This window comes from Orycteropus afer, unplaced genomic scaffold, assembly GCF_000298275.1.
Source record: "Orycteropus afer afer isolate SDZICR_OR568_19922 unplaced genomic scaffold, OryAfe1.0 scaffold00003, whole genome shotgun sequence".
Lineage (NCBI taxonomy): Eukaryota > Metazoa > Chordata > Mammalia > Tubulidentata > Orycteropodidae > Orycteropus > Orycteropus afer.
This window is the reverse complement of record NW_006921590.1, coordinates 16,834,949-16,855,378: the sequence shown is the minus strand read 5'-3', so window position 1 is coordinate 16,855,378 and position 20,430 is coordinate 16,834,949. Positions and strand designations below refer to the sequence as shown.

Below are 20,430 nucleotides of genomic sequence, written 5' to 3'. Positions count from 1 at the left end.
AGGCAGTATCACTACGGAAGTAGGATTGCCCAACCTTCCTTCCGAGGAGTGGCTGGTGGGTTTGAACCGCCAGCCTTCTGGTTAGCAGTAAAGTGCCTTAGCCACTATGCTACCAGAGCGTAGAAAGTGAAAATTTTTAGAACTCCTTGGCAACTAATTATCATTGGCAGTATTTCCAAAAGTTTATATGCATTCTGGATCAAATACTTGGGCCAGATAAATTTGGGACTTGTGATATGCTACTCTCCCCTCTTTCGCAGTACTTACTAAAACAATAAAAGCTCTGTGATATAGAACTGAATTTCTGGGAAGCTTTGCCAGGTGCCTTAGACAGGAATTTTTGTTTTTGGCAGGGGGATAAATCCAGCATATAAGTTTATTTTTTCCTAATGACATCTCAAGGTGGATACTTATTTTTTAAAGATTGACTCTTTCTAGTACACCATGCATATGCATATCTTTTAATTCTGTGTGTTTATAGGTATATAATATCCGTTCCTCTTAACACCAAGTAGGTTGTCTGTTTTTCATTAATAAATTTTCCATAAAGTTTTTTTTCCCCTATGTATAAAGCTTCCTTAATATTTTCTACTTGTGCAAATCAAGTCTGTGTGTTTAAAAACAACTTTAAAAGTAGCTTACACCTAAATCTCTGTTTGATGGTTATTGGGCACTTTTTCACTGTGCTGACCATACTAATTTCTTCAAGAGTTATAAAAATGTCACGGATTATACTTGTAGGTACTGTTCTTTTATCTCTTTTTTAACAGTGTCTTTGAGGGAATAAACTATTTAGATTCTAAGCATTTAAAGATTTCAAGATTTGAGTTATTTAATATTTAACTACAAAGGTCTGTGACTTTGAAATAACTATTTTTTACAAATAATGTACCTGTGTAAATAACACACTTATATACGTATAATACACATAATGCATAGAAAAATAATGTGCAAGGAGGTTGCACAGTTTGCAGAAACATAATGCATACATTATTTGTGTAAAAACATGGTAATAAGTATTTTTGTTTTGGTTGACGTGTGGTAGAAATTATCTAACAAATGAACCTGGCCAGTTAATTTGTATTACAACTGTTTTTTATTTTTCACTTGACTTCCTAGATCTAGTAACATTAATTAAGGTTCTGAAGAATTCACTTAAAACATTCATCTCTGTTTTATTATGTTCTAAGGTAGAAATGATATGCTGTGCACTCTTGAGAATTTGTGAATTCTAGAAACTTACTGCATTCGTTAAGAATGTCAAAGAACTTTTCTGTGATTTGTATGGTTTTTCCTAAACACGATTGATTTAACAATCTATGTTGTCTCAACATACCCCACACCCCTGCCCCTTGACCCTGTGCCAATCTTGATGAGATTAGACAGATAGTTTAGCAGTTTGGAAAGTTGCTGTTCATCTACAGCTGGCCCAGAGGTTAGCAAGGAGCATTAGGCTTAGTTGCCTTTCTTCTTCACTTGGTACCTTACCTCTAGGCTCCTCAGCTAAATGCTCATCAGAAGGTGGGGTGGGCATCTTACATATAACACTTTTAGTACTTCATAGATTGCTAGTGAGCTCATCTTACCAAAGACAGTATTTTTAAAAGTCATTTACATAATATTTATTATTATTAAAATAATATTATATTTATACTGCCTTGGAAACCCAAGGAGGGGTCGCGATGAGTCGGGTCCGATTCGACGCACATAACAACAACAGCAACAGGCCCCTTTTAAGAGAGTGCATCCCTATGATCTGTCCCATCAAGGATGTTCTCTGCATTTTCTCTATTAAGGAAATTAAAGTATCCATAGTTTGCAGTCTATCTGTATAGCAATGTTACTAACTCTGGTACACAGAGTTAGGGAAATTAAGCACCTTCTTAAGCTGTTACCAGTAAGTATTAACCCTGAGTGGAGTACTTAAAGTATCTTGCAGAATTGTCTTACCATTTTCCACGGCTCCGTAGGATTTTCAAGGCTGATTTTTCAGCAGATCACCAAGCCTTTCTTCCAAGGTACCTCTAGATGGACTCTTAACCTCCAGCCTCTCAGCAGCCAAGTGCCTTAAACCGTTTGAACCACACAGGGACTGACTTCCCAGAGTTGCCTATTTTTTCTTGGAAGAACAAAGTTCATTCATTCTACTTTCACATACAAAACCCACGCAGTTTCCTCTAAGGGGCTTTCCAGGCTTGTTTTTCTTTTCAGATTCAAAAACAACATGTAATGGACAAACTTGTTAATGTCAAAATTACATTATTATCAGCACATTATTTTGCCTTATTAATTTGTGACCAGGTGTTCCTCAAGAATAAAGAACGGTAGTTAAGAGAGGAGACTCTAGATCCAGCTTGTTTTTTGATCTTACCCTAGCACATACCAGCTGCATGATCTTAGACAAGTCACATGCAGCTTTATTTTCTTCATATATGAAATGAAAATGGTAGTACCTAACTTGTAAGAATCTTAGCTTGATACCTGGGACAAAGTAAGTTGCTTATTAAACATTAAAATGTTAGCTATTACCACTATTATCACCACCATTACTTTTTTTTCCCCCCCTAATTGTGATTTGGGTGGAAGTTTACAGAGCAAATTCACTTTCCATACAGCAGCTCAGAGATACTTTGTCTCGTGACATGGACTGCAATTTCCCACAATGCAACAGCTTCCCTCCTACTTCCTTCCCATAGTTACCTTCCTCTGTCCTTCCCTCCTATGCACTCCTGTCCCCTGAGCTGTCTCCCTGTGCATACACAGCCCTTCTTTTCTCCCGTGATTGATCTCTCTGAGGAGTGTATCCAGCTAATGTAGATGTTCAGCTTATATGCCTGTCTTGTTTGGCTGGAAGCCCCAGAAGTGGGTTCAATTCCAGACTTGAAGGGCAGCATGGGCCATAGGGATTTCAGCAGGCTCTATCAGAGGAGCAAACCTGATCCCCTTTTTTTTTTCCCCTAAATGATTTTTGAGTTTTGTTCCACATTGTTCTCCCACTCTGTCCAGGATCTCCTACATAGATCCCCCTCCGAGTGGTTGACAGTGGTAGCTGGTCACAATCTAGTTCTTCTGGTCTTATAGTCATATAGGCTGAGGATTGCATGGTGTACTAGGCCCTTGGACTAATTGTTTCCATGAATCTTTGGTTTTCTTCATTCTTATTTGCTCTGGATGAGGTGGTGGTGGTTGTTATTATGTGCCGTCGAGTTGGCCCCGACTCATAGCGACCCCTCCTTGGTTTTCCGAGGCAGTATCATTACGGAAGTAGGATTGCCCAACCTTCCTTCCGAGGAGTGGCTGGTGGGTTTGAACCACCAGCCTTCTGGTTAGCAGTCAAGTGCTTTAGCCACTATGCTACTATGCTAATGAGGAGAGACCCATTATTGTATCTAGATGACCACTTGCAAGGTTTTAAGATCCCAGTTAACTACTACTTACCAGAGTGGGATATGGTAACAATGTTTTTGTGTAGTATATTATACCAATTGAGCTTGATATCCCTTGCAACTACACCATTACTTTTTGCTGAGTCATTTTCATCACTTCATAATTTTGGTATATTGTCATAACATGGCATTGTTTTAGAATACTGGTTATTAAAGCTAATGAATAGCGTTTGATTTTGGATTTAGAATTTGGAAAATGTGAACAGTTTTAGGCCCTGGTTTTCTTTCCCTTGGAAGAAGTTCTTACTAAAAATTAGAATAACAAGTAGGATAGAAAAGCTTTATAAGCAAGTATTTAATATGTCAGACTTGCTAAATATGAAGTTTTGCAAATTGATTTAAGTCGCATAAGGGTTTACAAAGAAGTTTCTTAAAACTCTGGCAGATTCTCAACCACCCCTCCCACCTGCAATGTATTGATGTATTGGTTTTTGCAGAGAAGGGATACATAGTCATGTATATTACATTAAATTCATGCCACCAATATCAACTAAGTTATTTCTAGACGTTTTCTAGAAGGGAGAAACAATTACACAGTTAAATAGTACATATATGCAGATGTTAAAAATGGCTACACCATAAATGGAAATAAATGCCCACCGGAAAATTTGTATCTGTGTAACACCTTGCTTTTCCTTTGTAGAAAGGTTTGTAATAAGCTGTAGACTTTATTAACTTTCATAAAGACTTGTTTATATAATTGTAATCTCTACATTTATTGTATGTGCCCTTAACTTTTTATATCTGCTTATTGTTTAAAATTAAAAAGAAAGAAGACCCAGAGAAGAAACCATCAGCATAAGATTTTTCATTCATGAGGCAAAGGGTTTTTGAAATATATATTATATTTTAATGAACTGCCTCCATTGAAGGCGTTCTGGTGGCCTAGTGCCTAAGGCATTACACTGCTAACCAGAAGGCTGGCGGTTCAAACCCAACAGCCACTCGTCAGAAGGAAGGTTGGGCAATCTACTTCCATAGTCAACCGCCTCTGAAACCCAAGGAGGGTTCGTTATGAGTCAGATCTGACTTGATGGCAGTGTGTTTTGTGTCTGCTTCTATTGAGTTAGTAACTCGATGACAGTATGTTTTGTGTTTGCCTCTATTGAGTTAGTAACTTGCTGTTTTTATTCTGTTTCATACTGGGAAACAATTTGTCAAGCTTGTGAAAAATTCATTTATTCTGCAAATTTACCGAGTTCCATACAATGTACTATGTAGTAGAAACGAAATACATCTTTATGGTTTAACGTTGATGGTGGTGGTGTGTGCCGTCGAGTCGGACCCAACTCATAGCGACCTCTCCTTGGGTTTCCCAGGCGATATCACTATGGAAGTAGATTGCCTCATCTTCCTTCTGACGAGTGGCTGGTGGGTTTGAACCGCCAGCCTTCTGCTTAGCAGTCAAGTACCTAAGGCACTACGCTACCAGAGCTCCTATGGATTAATGTAGGAGATGATAAACATTACAGTTTTATCTGATACTGAATTTATTACAGGTATATAAAAGTGCTATTGCATACCACTTTTTAAAGTAAGCCTTAGTCTCTGGCTGATCTTCCTGTCTTCATTTAATGTCCTCACAAGAGGATATACATAAAAAATAAGTACATTATCAGTGACATTCTGAAGGAATCTGCAAATTTATGAAAATATCCCATGAAATATTTTTATAAGCATGCTATGCAGATTTTTTTTTTACGTACTGCCGTTAGCCAAAAAAAAAAAAAAAACAGTACATATATATCCTTTCAGATGGGTGGGCATAGTACACATATGTTGAGTAGAAATAAAATAATAAATTGCTAAGTTCCTCAAGATGAGAGTAAGTATAACTGAAATTGTTTTTTAAAGCTTTGAAAATGAGAAATAATCCTTAATGCCTTACTAATGTGTTAAAGCAGAATATTTGAAGCAAATGTTGTTGAATCGTGTTCAGCCTTTTTCAAGGTAATAGAGTTGGGGTGGTGAGAAGCCCACATGATCTTTCAGCCTCTCCATTTCCACAGTAGAAGATGCCAGCAAATGCTCATTGGAGTCTAAAAAAGAACGGGGTAGTCTGATGATTTGTGACCGTTACTGTTAGCTGCCACCAAATTGATTCCAACTTATGGTGACCCCATATGTGCAGAATAGAACTGCTCCATGGGGTTTTCAGGGTACTTTTCAGAAACAGATGTGGTTGTCTTCCAAAGCTCCATTGAATGGGTTCAAATGGATAATCTTTGGGCTTGTAGTCATGCATTGAACCTTTTGTGCCACCCAGGGACTGCTTCAGGTTTTCTCAGGCAAAATAATAATAATCACGACATTCTAGTCCCAAGGGTAAATATGAAATAGCTTTGCTAAATCCCAAACCTATTAACATTGACAGCCTATCGTTGTGAATAAAAGCTTTTTTCCTCATAAGCTTCTGTAAAATTAGCCTCAAAAGCACTTTTTTTTTTTTAAGATTTCATTTGCAGGGTGTGAAATACTCTAATACCCTTTCTGTCTTCCCTACAAAGTCACCACCCCCATTTCCTTACAAAAGAATAGCTTGGCATAGTTCTTCGCTTTTGCATAGAACTAGGAGCCAGAAGGTATTCCATTTAGTTGCCATTGACTATTTAAGGTATAACGTGAGAATGTCTTTACATGTAAATTACTTTAATATTTTAAGATTTGAGCATTGAGAATTCTAACTTGTCATCTTAAATTTTAGACAAATGAGACTCTAGGAAATACAAGGTAATTATTAGATTTGCTATTGGGTGTTCCCAACTCATGGCAATCCCATACAAATACAATAGGATCAGACTATTGTGATCCATAGAGTTCATTGGCTGATTTTTTAGCTGTAGATGACCAGGCTTTTCTTGCTAGTCTCATTTAGTCTGGTAACACCACTGGAACCTGTTCAGGTCAGCATCATGTTGTTGTTGTTGTTGTTATGTGCCGTCAAGTAGGACCTGACTCATAGCAACCCCTCCTTGGGTTTCCAAGGCAGTATCACTACGGGAGTAGATTGCTCAGCCTTCTGAGGAGTGACTGGTGGGTTTGAACTGCCAGCCTTCTGGTTAGCAGTCAAGTGCCTTAGATACTACGCTGCCAGAGCTCCCATAAAAGCACACAAGTCAGGTGGGTGATGGCTACATTTGAGTTGTATTGGCTGGGAATTGAAGCCAGGTCCCCTGCATGAAAGGCAAGAATTCTCCTGCTGAACCACCATTGCCCTCAAATGGTTATATGATGCATTCATAGTATTTCCACAAATCTCGTTTGGACCTTATAATGGCGATATGTGAAAATATTAATTTTGTAGTTGAAGAAACCAAGACAAGAAAGCTTAAGTAACATGCTTGAGATGTTACAATTAAATGACAACTGGGGTTTAAGACATCTGTCTTCAGTGGCACCTGTGTTATGGAATTGAAAATTACAAGTATTTAATGTTTTACTTTTTCCCAAAATTGTCTGCTAAAGAAACTTACCAGATTAGAAATTTGGGTTAAAGAATGCTAGGGTACACATGACATAAGCATCTGTCAAAAGGTGTAGTATTTGACATACAATAAAACCAATTGCTGTTGAGTTGATTCAGATTCATGGCAACCGCTTGTGTATCAGAACTGTGCTCTATTGGGATTTCAGTGGGTGATTTTCATTAAGTGTTGCTACCTTGTCTTTCGAGGCACCTTTGGGTAGATTCGAACTGCCCTACCTTTTGGTTAGCCAAACACATTAACCATTTGTATCACCCACTGAATCCGTGGTGAATATGAACTTCTTATTTTATATATCACTTATCAGGGAAAATAATATAAAAGTATCTTGAAAAAAAATAAAAGCAGAATATTAGATAAAAATTTGAATTGTATAGTTTTTAAAATAACTATAGCCTTTTACCACTGTTTTAATTTTTATGCCATCCGTATGTATGACAGTTTATAATCATTTAATTTTAATCTGTGAGTCAAAATTCAAAAAGATATAAAGATTTACAATGAGAAGTCTCTCATCTTTTCCTAGCCACTTGGTTGTTCTCCCCAGAGGCAATGTTACCACTTTATTGTACATCCTTGTAAAGTAAAGTTACTGTTACACTCAAATCTATATAGTCTTTTCGTCTTCATACACAGGTTGAGATACCAGATCTACTGCACTATACCTGATACATTTTTAGTTTAATACTGTTTGAATTATCTATTGCTAAGAGACAAATTCCAAAACTTAGTGACTTAACACCATTTTATTCTCTCTCATGGTTCTGGGGGTTGAGTGGGCATGTTAGCTAGGTGGCAGTCACTCTGGATCTTGTGTAGTTGCTGTCAGTGCTGGGCTTAGAATCGTCTCAATCTATCTGGCGGTTGGCTACTGGTTGAGACCTTAGCCGGGTTTGTCAGCCAGAACACCTGTATTGAGGCCTTGCTATATGATCTTGGTTTCTTCACAGCACAGGGACTGGCTTCAAGTGTGAAGGTTCCACTAATACCAAATGGGAAGCTGGATGGCTTTTTATGACCTAGCCCCAGAAGTCACATAGCATCAATTCTGTTCTAGTTATAGGTGTGCACTGATTCAGAGACTTTACCTTCCAATAGGAGTAGTATCAGTGTCACGTTGGAAGAAGAATGTGCTATGGCAAATCTTGTTGCAGCCTATCTTTGAAAATACAATCTGCTGTAAGATCTATCCATATAGTTATGAAGCTCTTCCTCATTTTTCTTGCTGATACCAGTATTCCATGGCAAGGATCTTATTTATGTAATAAGTCCTCTTACTAGTAGGGGCCTGTTGTTTCATATTTTTTATTATTTCAGTGCTGCAGTGAGTAACTCAGTGCAAAGTCATCTCTTCATATTCCAACTGTATCTACAGTATAAATTCCTAGAAGTTGGTTTCTGTGTCAAAAGTTACATACATTTGTAATTCTGATAAATTCTTCTGAATTGTCCTTCAGCCAGCAATGCCGAGTGCTTATTACCCATTTTCATCAACACAGAGTACTATCATAGTTTGCCAATCTTATAGTTCAAACTGCACACTGATCTCTGCATTTTTAATTTGCATTTTTCTTTTAGGAGCAAGGTCAAGCATCTTTTCCTATTTCTAGAGCGCATTGTTTCCTTTTTCTATGAACTATTTATAACCCCATGATGTTTTTACATTGATTGATTTATACATTTACGGTATTTATGTTATACTATGTGTTCCATGTCATTTATTATAGTAACTTTTCTAGATATTTCTGAATTGTATTAATATTTTAGTAACCTTGTCAATTTTTTTTTAAACTATTTCCTTATTGTTGGACATTCAATGTTAATATTTTTGTTTGCTGTTTTAGTTAATCAACTAATAGTGGATATCTTCTTGGTGACATAGTTACATCTTGGTTAGTGGATTCCCTTAGGAGAGCTGGTTGTCCTTTAAGGGTAGCTGTCAAGCTGTGATAGTCACAAACGTTCATAGTTTTGGATAATTTTTTTGGAAAAAATACATCAATTAGTCTTTTTAAAATAATGTTCTTTCTCCTAGACAGTGTGGGAGAAATACTGATTCTCACTTTACCTCTTTTGTCTTGTCTTCTCTATATAAATCTTTTCCAAGATGATGATTCATTTGGCAGCAATTACTTTTAGATGTTGCTTGTTGATTTTTAAGAATGAGTCCTATATAATCAGTATTTGTAGATTATCTTTTAAGATAGATTTACTTTGGAGACCATGGCCATCTTTTCATTGACTTCCTTGGATATAGAAACCTTTATTTCTCCTATTCATCTCTTTTAGACAATCTCTAACTTGTATTTTATGATCACAAGTCCTTTTCCCTCTCTAAGAACTATATCCTTTATATTTTAACAAGGCACAAATTCACAGCTTCTGAAAGTTTTCTTGCTCAGTCAGTGATCCTGCTGTGGGTACACTTAATCTAACAGTGAGTTTCTTTTCTATACTTATTTTGTACTGATAGGTTTCTACATAAATAGACCCTATTCCTGTTAGGAATTTTATTTATTTAATTAAATAGATAATTTTATAACCATTTTAATTTAATTGCTACTTAATATTTATCAAGCCACCCATGCTGCTTCATTTGTACATTTAGATTGCTTCTAATTGTTAAATACTATAAAAATTATTTTGAGCATAAAGGTTTGTTCACCGTGCTTTCCTCTCTCATGCCATCTTTTGGGAATTCCATGAGTTTATTAGATTAACAAAGCGTAGTGCCTAAGGCACTTGACTGCTAACCAGAAGACTGGCAGTTCAAACCCACCAGCCACTCCTCAGAAGGAAGATGGGGCAATCTCCTTCCGTAGTGATACTGCCTCGGAAACCCACGTAGGGGTCGCTATGAGTCGGTCCGACTCAACGGCACATAACAACAACAACATTAGATTACCAAGTATTAGCATTTTCATGATTTTGCTACATATTGCCAAATTGCTTTCCAAAAGAGTTGTACAGTACCACCAGCAGTATATGAGTTTTTCCATTCCCTTCTGCCTTTGTTTTTTTTTTTTGATATGAGGAAGATTTTGCTGATTACGTGTGAGATTGATGACTTTTTTTCTGTTATGTTCCTTTCGTAAACTGTCTTTAGACATTCATCTTTGAGGTTTTTCATTAGAATTTTCTTAAGATTTATGTACACTTTCTGTATATATTAAAGACATTAGTCCTTTGTTACCCACTTTAGAAATTTTCCTCAATATGTTTGCTCTCATGTTTTGGGTGTATGATACATGTTTTGCAAACCAGCAGTCTCAAGTTTTTATGTAATCAGATCCTATAATCTTAGGTAGGATTTTTTTTTTTTTTTTTTTGGTCCATTTTAAGAAAATAATTCTTTCCTACCAAATTTGATGAATAAGTTGAGGATTGGGATGGTGTTAGTTCCTTTTTTTCTGTTTTCTCCCCCTTCCTCTTTAATCTGTGTAGAATTACTTTAGTTGTATGGGGTTAAAACTTTTTCTCTGAGTGTTAACCAGGATTTAATATTGATTTGGGTATTTTTTCCCTTGGCCAGTCTATTGCAGTGTCTCCTCCTTGATTATTATTTATTAAGATGTCTCATACATTATAGGCCCTTGGTATTTGCAGGTTTAGTATTTACAGTTTCAGCTATTCTCAGTTGAGCCCAAGATCTATGCTACAATAATTCCTAGTTTTGTTGAGGCTGGAATGCTGCTTGCTCCCAGGCTGGCAAATTGGAGCTGACCATTTAGCCCAGAGAGAGCCTATAAGACAGGCTAGCACCTGCATCTCAACACAGCTTTGTTTTTCTCTACTTGTCATTGCGTATGCAGTAACTCTCCAAGTAATAAAAGCTGTTTCTTTGTGAAATATGGGCCCGAAAAGAAAACCAACTGCTAGTGCTGGTGATGGAAGTGAAGAGAAAATGAAGAGGTCTAAGAAAGTGTTGGTTCTTAGCCAGAAAATAGATGTTTTGGATAAATTAAAGTGGTTTTGCAGATTCAGGTAAGTTTGTGGTTGGTTAATGTTGCTATAGTATTGATGTAGTTTGTATTTTGAGTGGCAGAATTTATTTTAATAATTTTATAAATTATAGGTACCTTATTTTTAGAAGAAAGGATTTTAAGATCTCAACTTCAATATCAGTTACATGTCACTGAATTTTATAGGGGAAATGAAATACTGTAGTGGTATTTAAACACTTGAGATCTTTGGGGAGTCACAAAAATCTTAGGATATATCATATATATTAAGAGTTGATTATAATACAGAGTTTTTCTATTCCAGTAATATTTGTGTCCTTGTGGCACTGCTACACTTTTAATTGTTTTAATGAATTAATATATTTTAAGGATCATTTTGCCTGGGTAATATTGGTCTGTTTTTCCTACCTTAAATTTTGCTCTTTATCCTTTAGCATGAGTAATGGAACAGTGCTATCAAGTTAAGGTAAAAAGATCTTGATGGTGATTTGTTTGAGATTTTGTTAGTTATATAATAACTTGAATTAGAGGACTTTTGAAATTTATTTTTCCCATGTGGAAACTCTCTATCCTTATGTTACCTAAAATAGCCCAAAAATTGTTCAACATATATTTCATAAACATTGTTTCAGCAAATGTTTTTGAACTACTATATAAATTGAGATTTATATTAGATCATGTTTCAAGGAACTTGTAGTCTAGAAGAAGAAAAAGATATATTGGTCCACCCACTGTCAACAAGTGGATTCCTGCTTATAGCGATCCTGTAGGACAGAGAATTGCCTCATAGGGGCTTCCAGGCTGTAATCTTTGAGGAAGCAGATTGCCTCATCTTCTGTGAAGCAGCTGGTGAATTCAAACTGCCAACCTTGTAGTTAACAGCCAAATGTTTTAATCACTGTGCCACCAGAACTACTTCAGTGTTGACCAGTGGTTATAAAATGTGTAAAATATGTTCTGTTACATACTACATAGGGAATTCTGGGAGCACAGAGGTAGGAGCTACTAACTAGGTAGGGTCTGATACAGGGGGTTTCTAAGAGGGGTTGCATTCAGGAATGAACTTATAATAATGTTCTTTGTTAACCTAATTGAGGTCAGTTCCTCTCCCAGCATATTTTCACCTGGTTTTTGCCAGTGTTCAGTAAGGCTGTTTGTTGACTTTGGTCTCGTCCAGCCTTCTCAAATAACTAATTATTATCTGTTTTATTTTAGCTAATGATTTTGGATTTTCATCACAGTCTTGCCTCTTCCAGCTTTTGTCTCTTGCCAGTAATTTATTACTTTATTATTATTATAAGGATATCTGAAAAAGTATTAAGCAAAGTGATAGTGGATATTCTTGTGTTTGTTTCTAGGTTTAGCAGGAATGCCTGCGAATTTTGCTGTTAAATGTAATGCTGATTTCAGGTTTTAAAGATAGGACACATGTTAAATTTTAAGGAGGAATTCTGTGTGTTTATTAGAGATGGATAATGAATTGGATGCCTAGTGTAACTTACTTAAATAATACTGCACATTTTTTTTTGTAGCCAGTTGATAATAGTGGTTTATATTTCTGAAGGAGTCTCTCTTTGGTTATTGGCTATTGTCTTTTTAGTATCTTTGTTAGACTGTCTGCCTGTATTTCATTTGATATTTTTATACATATGTTTATCAAACAGATTGGTGGCCTTTTGTGATATCTAGCTAGTTTGAGAATCAGATTATATTTCTTGTAAGGTGTACAGTTTTGTTATTTTTGTAAGCATACCCACTGTCAGGTCAATTTTGACCTATAGCAACCCTATGTTGTTGTTGTTGTTGTTATGTGCCATTGAGTCAGACCCAACCCATAGCGACCCCTCCTTGGGTTTCCGAGGCAATATCACTACGGAAGTAGATTGCCCCATCTTCCTTCCGGGGAGTGGCTGGTGGGTTTGAACCGCCAGCCTTCTGGTTAGCAGTCAAGTGCCTTAGCCACTATGCTACCAGAGCTCCCTATAGGACAGAGTATAACTACACCGTAGGATTTCCTAGGCTATAATCTTTATGGGAGAAGAGTGTCCTTCCTCCTGCAGAGCAACTGGTGGATTCAAACCATCTACAGGGCTCCTTTCTCCAAGCATTGATTTGTGGAAGTATAAATGAATGTTTTTAATATCAGTGTACTTTGTGGTCGTAGTTTGTCTAAATAGGGAGAAAATGAATGTAAATTTTAATCCAACTTTTTTTTTTGCACATTTGCATCAAACTAGAGAAAAGGCTTATATTTTGTCACCCGTTACTTCTATGTGGCATTCTTTTCCTCTTTTCCCTTTTATTGAAAAGTAGTACTGTATTAGAGATTTAATTTTAGGTGTTTAAAGATACATTTCGGTTCTACAGGAGAACCTTTCATGACAGTAAAAAAGTATTGGTGCTTCCTGGGTGTACCATTTGTCATCAAGTCAGTCTGACTCATGTCAACCCCATGTGTGTCAAAACTGTGTTCTGTAGAGTTACCAGTGGCTGATTTTTTGGATATAGATTGCCAGGCCTTTCTTCTGAAATGCCTCCAGATAGACATGAACCTTTCAGTTAGCCACTTAAGAGCATTAAACACTTGTACCACCCAAGGGACTTTGTTTCTGGGTATAAACCAAACCAAATTCACTGCCATCGAGTCGGATCTAACTCATACTTTATCATAAATACAGGATTTTTGAAAATGAATATCTGTGTTAATTTTAGATTGTAAAAGAAATGTAAGTTGAATTAGAATATTTTTAAAATATGATTTGCTTTGTGAGAATTCACAGATTAATTAAAACCTAGTTCAAAATATAGATGTGCATTTCTTATTATAATTATGTTTGCAAAATTCAGATTATTGCTACTGGTACTCATGAGGGAAAAAAATTGGCTACAGATATTGGTGAAGACTGCACAAGATGATTGATGTAATTGGTATTACTGAATTCTACACCCAAGAAATACTGAATTGGCAAATATTGTGTTATGTCTATTTTTGCAGTAATAAAGGAAAATTTTAAAAAAAAAAAAAAGGTTTTTTTTTTTTTTTTTGTCACAAGGTTTGATGCTCCAAACCTTGAGATTGAGAAGAAGAGGACCATGATTAAAACAGTACCCCAGAAAACCACAGCTCCAAAAAAGCAATGACTTTGGGAGGCCTGAAGGAAGCAAGAGAGCATATTATTAAATAAGTGTTATTCATAACATTTCAGTATAAAAGTGTATGGCAGTAAGACAGCACCAGATGAAGCAAATAGACAAGAGTTCTCTGATTTTGTGGTTCTGTGATATTGAGAGACATCCCCCTCTTTTGTTCCTCAGAAACATTCTTCAGATTCACTAATTCAGAGATATTCTCAGGAGTGTCTACATTCTTTTTGGATATTATTGTTGAAGTATTGCTAAATTACTAAACAATAAATAAAGGAGTTAAAGGAAAAAAAAAACTAGCATGAAGATAGATGTTATGTCTAATATAAAAGAGATGTAATATTTAATTACATTTGGATTATTCAGTACATTTGATGTCACTGACTAGTCAATATTTTGTGAAATACTGATATCACTAGATAAGCCACTATAATTTAGAGAAATGAACCTGATGTGACAGGTTTTGGAATATTTGGTATTTAAGTCCCATGCCACTTTAGGAGAAGGGTTTCAGTATCACACCTTGAGCTGACAGTGAAAGAGAGGAGCATTCCAGTTTATGATGACTGATAGGGCAGTGTCAGGAGGTTGACCCCCAGAATTGATGGAGGAGGGAAGCTGCACAGTGTGGTAGCTGTCAGCCAGCGTGCTGCTTAAAATGGTTATGTGTAGGCATTTTACATAGTTATCTTCTTTAGTGCAGCTAACTACACTTAGAAACTTACCTAGTTGTTGATGAAGTTCAAGTCACTTGATAAAACCTTCCTTTTAAAAGTTTATATATTTTTCATTTTCATTAAGTACTCATTGCAGTATCTTTCTTATAACCAAAAAAATTATAATAGGCATTTTACCTTAAACTATCCTCATGAAGCAAATTGCAAAAATAAGTGATAGATTAATTCTTTGCAAGATTTGGCGTTTTAATTTTAAAAATGTGATCATTAAATGATGTTTATAAAAACCAAACTCACTGCCATCGAGTTGATTTCCGACTCATAGTGACCCTCTTTGAGTTTTTGAGGCAGTAATCTTTATGGAAGTAGATTGCCCAGTCTTCCTTCTATGGAGTGGCTGGTAGGTTTGAACCACCAGCCTTCTGGTTAGCAGTCAAATGCCTTAGGCACTACGCCACTAGAGCTCCTTTTAAATGATGTTAGTGTTAAAAAATAATAATAATAAACATGAGAAAACTACAGATGAAAAAAAGTACAAATCCAAAAATCCTTAGAGTGAGGAATGAATGAGTTAGTAATGAATGTTGAATCTGTATTTAACAAATTAAGTCTAGGCTGATGTAATAATAATTTTAAAACTAAAGTGTTGTAATATTTTGAAAGAATCGTATCACAACAAAAAATACTAATTTAGTGGTAATGGATTAGAACTAAATTCCACAGAGTTAGCCAGTCAAAACCAGTACAATGAAGCCAGGAACAGGGCATATTGCTTCCAATGTAGATGGTAGTTACAGGTATGCTGGTTTTATTTTTTTGCCCAAAGAGTATCAGTCAGTATACACATATTCTTTTTTTTTTTTTTTTTTAATTGTGATTTGGGTGAAAATTTACAGAGCAAAAGACTTTCCCTACAGCAGTTCACATACACTTTGTCTCATGACATTGACCACAATTTACTACAATGCAACATCTCCCCTCCTACTTCCTCCCGATAGTTACCTCTTCCCTGGGTCCATCCCTCTTATGCACTCCTGCCCCCGGTGCATAAGCAGCCCTTCTTTCTCCCATGCTTGTTCTCTCCAAGGAGTGTATCTACCTCAGGTAAATGTTCAACTCATATGCCTATTGTTTGGCTGGAAGCCATAGGGGTGTACACATGTTCTTAAATTGTCAAAAGTTAAACATTTAGCAGTGCAAGTTTAAACTTATTTACTATTATAACAAACTTTTTTAACATGTAGAAAAACTTTTTCAATCCATGATCTCACTATGAAACTCTTGTATTTATTCTCAGCTTTGAAGCACAGATCTTAAAGCCATTATTAACTGTGGGTATGCAGTATATCAAGTATTCCAGTTCAATGATAGAAACTTATTGCAGACATTTTCTTCTTTCAGCTGCTTTTCTAACCCAAACTGTGTGTCTTGATGACACAACAGTAAAGTTTGAAATATGGGATACAGCTGGTCAAGAACGTTACCATAGCCTAGCACCAATGTACTACAGAGGAGCACAAGCAGCCATAGTTGTATATGATATCACGAATGAGGTAAGTAAATGCCTTTCTACAATGAAGTTAAGTTTGAGTACCCATTTCTAATATGCAGAATTCAGATTAGAGAAAAAGTTTTGAAAAGTCTGTATTTTTATACCCAAACATGCCTTGTATTAGTTTGAAAGCTGATTTTAAAAAATAAAGTGGAAGTGTCTCAAATAATACAGTAATCCTAAGAATTTCTTTCCACCCAGCAATACTGGACAGTCTTTCAACCTTGTCTCAACCAAGATGCTCCCTAGCCATTGTTTGAGCCCATGCCAAATAGCTATTTCTTTGTATTAACAGGAATCCTTTGCAAGAGCGAAAAACTGGGTTAAAGAACTTCAGAGGCAAGCAAGTCCTAACATTGTAATAGCATTATCAGGAAACAAGGCTGACCTAGCAAATAAAAGAGCTGTAGATTTCCAGGTATGTTGAACTTAATTTTCACATACTCATTATAATTTTTCCTTCTGCATCTACACTTGAATTACAGTTATAATTTAAAAAGCAGACAAATAATACAAATACAGATTTTTTATTTTAAGCAAATGTAATGTGTGTAGTGTTCCTTTTAATAAACTTGAATTTTAAGTGTTTTCATTATTATAAGGTATAAAAATTGATTCAAAGATTTTGTTCATCAAAATAGTTAAAAAGAAATAATTGTTTGAAAATAGTGCAAAAATATATAGTTAAAAATGAATGACCCATGACCCTTACCCTCTTTCTTCCCCATACACACATACTTTAATGTCCCCCCTAGCTTATTTTTTTATTAATCTACCGATAATATTATCAACACCCACACACACCCACATATACACATACAGTTATAGTCATGTGATGGTTCTTCAAAAGGCATTCAAAAACAAAGACCAAAAAATCCAATTTGTATCTAATATGTTGTCTACTATAGCAAAGTCAGAATATTCCTTGCTACAAAATAGAGATGGTACCACATTTAAAAATAAACCAAAAAATAATAATTATACTCAGTTTTTTAAAAACTCCTGTGATTTCACTTGTCGGCTTTTCTGTTAGCAAAGTCTGGGTGTAGCCATTATGTTAGTATCAGTGATGGAATATTTTCTTTGTTGATGATGATGTAGCAAGAGGATGGAGTATATGTACTTTGAGAACAGGCCCTAATATTTCTTGCACCATTAGGTAGTAAACCAAGCACTTTACACATGTGGTTTCATTTAATTCTTGTGATAACCATATCAAGTATGGGTGAGTGAAGCCTACACATCTAGTATTTGAATTTGAAATTAAACCCAAGTATGACTTTCTACATTATACCGTACTATGGTAGCACAATGCCTAAGGCATCTGACTGCTAACCAGAAAGTTGGTGGTTCAAACCCACCAGCCACTCCACAGAAGCAAGACTGGGCAACCTACTTCTGTAAATATTTACAGCTTCGGAAACCCAGTAGGAGTCGCTATGAGTCGGAATCATCTCGATGGCAGTGGGTTTGGTTTTGGTTTGGTATCAGTGAAATAATGAACATGGTGGTTCATAGCAGTATGTTCTGCAAGTAGGTTGGTTACGTCAAAAATTGTTTACATGAGTTTTTATAAAGTAGGACCTCTTAGCCTTTTGATGAGCCCTGGTGGTGGTATGGTTAAGTGCTTGGCTGCCAACCAAAAAGTTCACCAGTTCAAACCCACCAGCTTGTCCACTGGAGAAAGGTGTTAGTCTGCTTCCATAAAGATTTACAGCTTTGGAAACTCTCTGGGATAGTTTTTCTCTGCCCTCTTAGGGGCCTATGAGTCAGAATGGACTCCATGGCATACAACAGCAACATAGTATTTCTAAGACAGCTACCTCCACTGCATAGAATGGTAAATAGACCACTTAAATTGCAGTGAGAAGTATTCCTTTGTCTTCATTACAAATACTGGGCATAAGTAAAAATTACCATTGAGACCAAAGAGAGTTTTATATTTAGAATAGGGTAATTTTCTTGATCTCTGGAACTTGTCATTTGATCAGGGTGGGATAATGCAAGAGGAAATTAAAGCAAAATGGGGCAAAAAGAAGATAACATACAAGTAGGAAAATTACCTCTATAGTGCTTTTTTACCTTTAAGAAACTTTTAACTAGTTATCAGCAGTTAACTAGTTGCTATCAAGTTGATTCTGACTCATGACGACCCCATGTGTGCAGAGTTGAATTGTGTTCCATGCAGTTTTCAAGGGTGTGACCTTTCAGAAGTAGATCAGCAGACCTTTCTTCCAAAGCACCTCACAGTTCAAACTGCCAGCCTTGATACAGTACATAAGTGCTTAGCCATTTGTGCCACCCAGTGGCTCAGATTTTAACTAGTAATTGCGTATTACACAGTTGAGGATTATAGGTAATCAAATTAGAGTACTAATAAGGAAGCCGCCTTTTTTTTTCTATGATGAAAATAAAAGCAAGTATAGTATGTCCAATGACTGTATCTCATTATTTTGTGTTTTTGAACAGGAAGCACAGTCCTATGCAGATGATAACAGTTTATTGTTCATGGAGACGTCAGCTAAAACATCAATGAATGTAAATGAAATATTTATGGCAATAGGTAAGAGTAACTTTATCAAATGATAAATGAAGGTAAAAAAATTACCCTGGAATGTACTTGGTTCAACCTTTTTTTTTTTTTTATTGTAGTAAAATATATGTAACACAACCTTTGCCACTTTAACCATTTTTTTAAGTGTGCAATTTATTGACATTAATTATATTTACCATGTTGTGCAATTATCATTACTATACACTTTCAAATGGTTTTCATCACCCTAAACAGAAACTCAGTATTCCTTAAGCAATAGCACCCTATTTCCCTCTCCCCTCAGCCCCTAGTCACCACTAATAAATTTTGTCTCTGCATTTGCCTATTCTAAGAATTTCATACAAGGAGTCATACACCATTTGTTCTTTTGTGACTGACCTTTTTGCTCAGCATACTGTTTTCAAGCTTCTTCTATGGTGTAACATGTATCAGAACTGTATATTAATGGTAATATTTCATCATATGAATGTACCACAATTTATTTATCCATTCATCTTTCATGGACATTGGTCGATGACCTCCTTTAAGAAAAATTTTTCTTGGACTTTTATGATTATACTATTCTAGGTTCCTTCTACCTGGAAATTCTTTGTTAGTAATATTGTTAAATTTGAGAGATATTTTTAATCAGCTGTAATACATCAAGTTTCTTCTGCGTGAGTTGAAAGCCTGGGCTTTGACCTAATAGTTCAAATAGGTAAGTTTTCCAAAAGTTTAGTAGGGTAATTTGAATAAATAAATTTTTCTATTGGGTTATACTTTGTATATAAAAAGAAAAAATGCAAAGCAGTATTTTTTAATGGAATATGTAGGTACAATGAGATTTCTTTCTCACTGATCAGTAATTGTTTTCATATCTCCTTTGACTTGAACAAGAGATATTTTGGGGTTTTTCAAGTTCTTAAAACAATATTGATAATACAGAATAATAATACACATAATATTACATAATAAAGAAAAATACATAATGCACAAGTAAACAGATTGACAAATTATTTTAATGCAAACATTGTAATGGAAAAGGTTTCAAAGCTTTGAGAAACAGGGAAGAAGCTGGAGAGTAAAACATCGCCCAGCTTTGTGTTACCTCAGATGATCTTTTTCTCCTACACATTGTTCTTTCCTTTGTGTTAACGTCCTTTTAACTGATAATTGCTATTCCAGTTGTTCATTTTAAGTAATCAAGTTGGAGTAGTAAAGGAAGCCTCCTTTTATTTATTTATTTATTTTTTCTTACAACCAAAATAGAGCTGTTGTGTTGGTTCTAACCTCTCTTCAGTGATTTTAGGGTGTAGATTCTACCTGCAAAGTTTGCTTCAGTGGCTCTCAAACAGCCTCAGTTTCTTATGCACAGCATTCTTCTCATCCTATAGCATCCTTCATTGTAGGGCAGTTATTCTTAACTGGGATACCCTTATTCCTGTCCCCAAATACTCTTTATTATTGTCATAGAAATTAACCAATTAATAGCTGAATTAGAAGCTAACAAAAACTCTTATTTTCACTGTTGTTGTTGTTGTTGTTATGTGCCGTTGAGTCGGCCCCGACTCATAGCGACCCCTTCTTGGGTTTCCGAGGCAGTATCACTACGGAAGTAGGATTGCCCAACC

At 35.7% G+C, this 20,430-nt stretch overlaps 1 protein-coding gene across 1 annotated transcript in view; it reads left to right on the top strand.

The window, feature by feature from the left end:
• The window catches only part of RAB5A (RAB5A, member RAS oncogene family), a 25,765-nt gene that overhangs the window by 2,112 nt on the left and 3,223 nt on the right, over window positions 1-20,430 (top strand). The window contains exons 2-4 of the mRNA XM_007936552.2: window positions 16,116-16,267; window positions 16,562-16,684; window positions 18,736-18,829. Of these exons, the coding sequence (XP_007934743.1) occupies window positions 16,116-16,267; window positions 16,562-16,684; window positions 18,736-18,829 (369 nt within the window). The remainder of the gene's footprint in view (window positions 1-16,115; window positions 16,268-16,561; window positions 16,685-18,735; window positions 18,830-20,430) is intronic.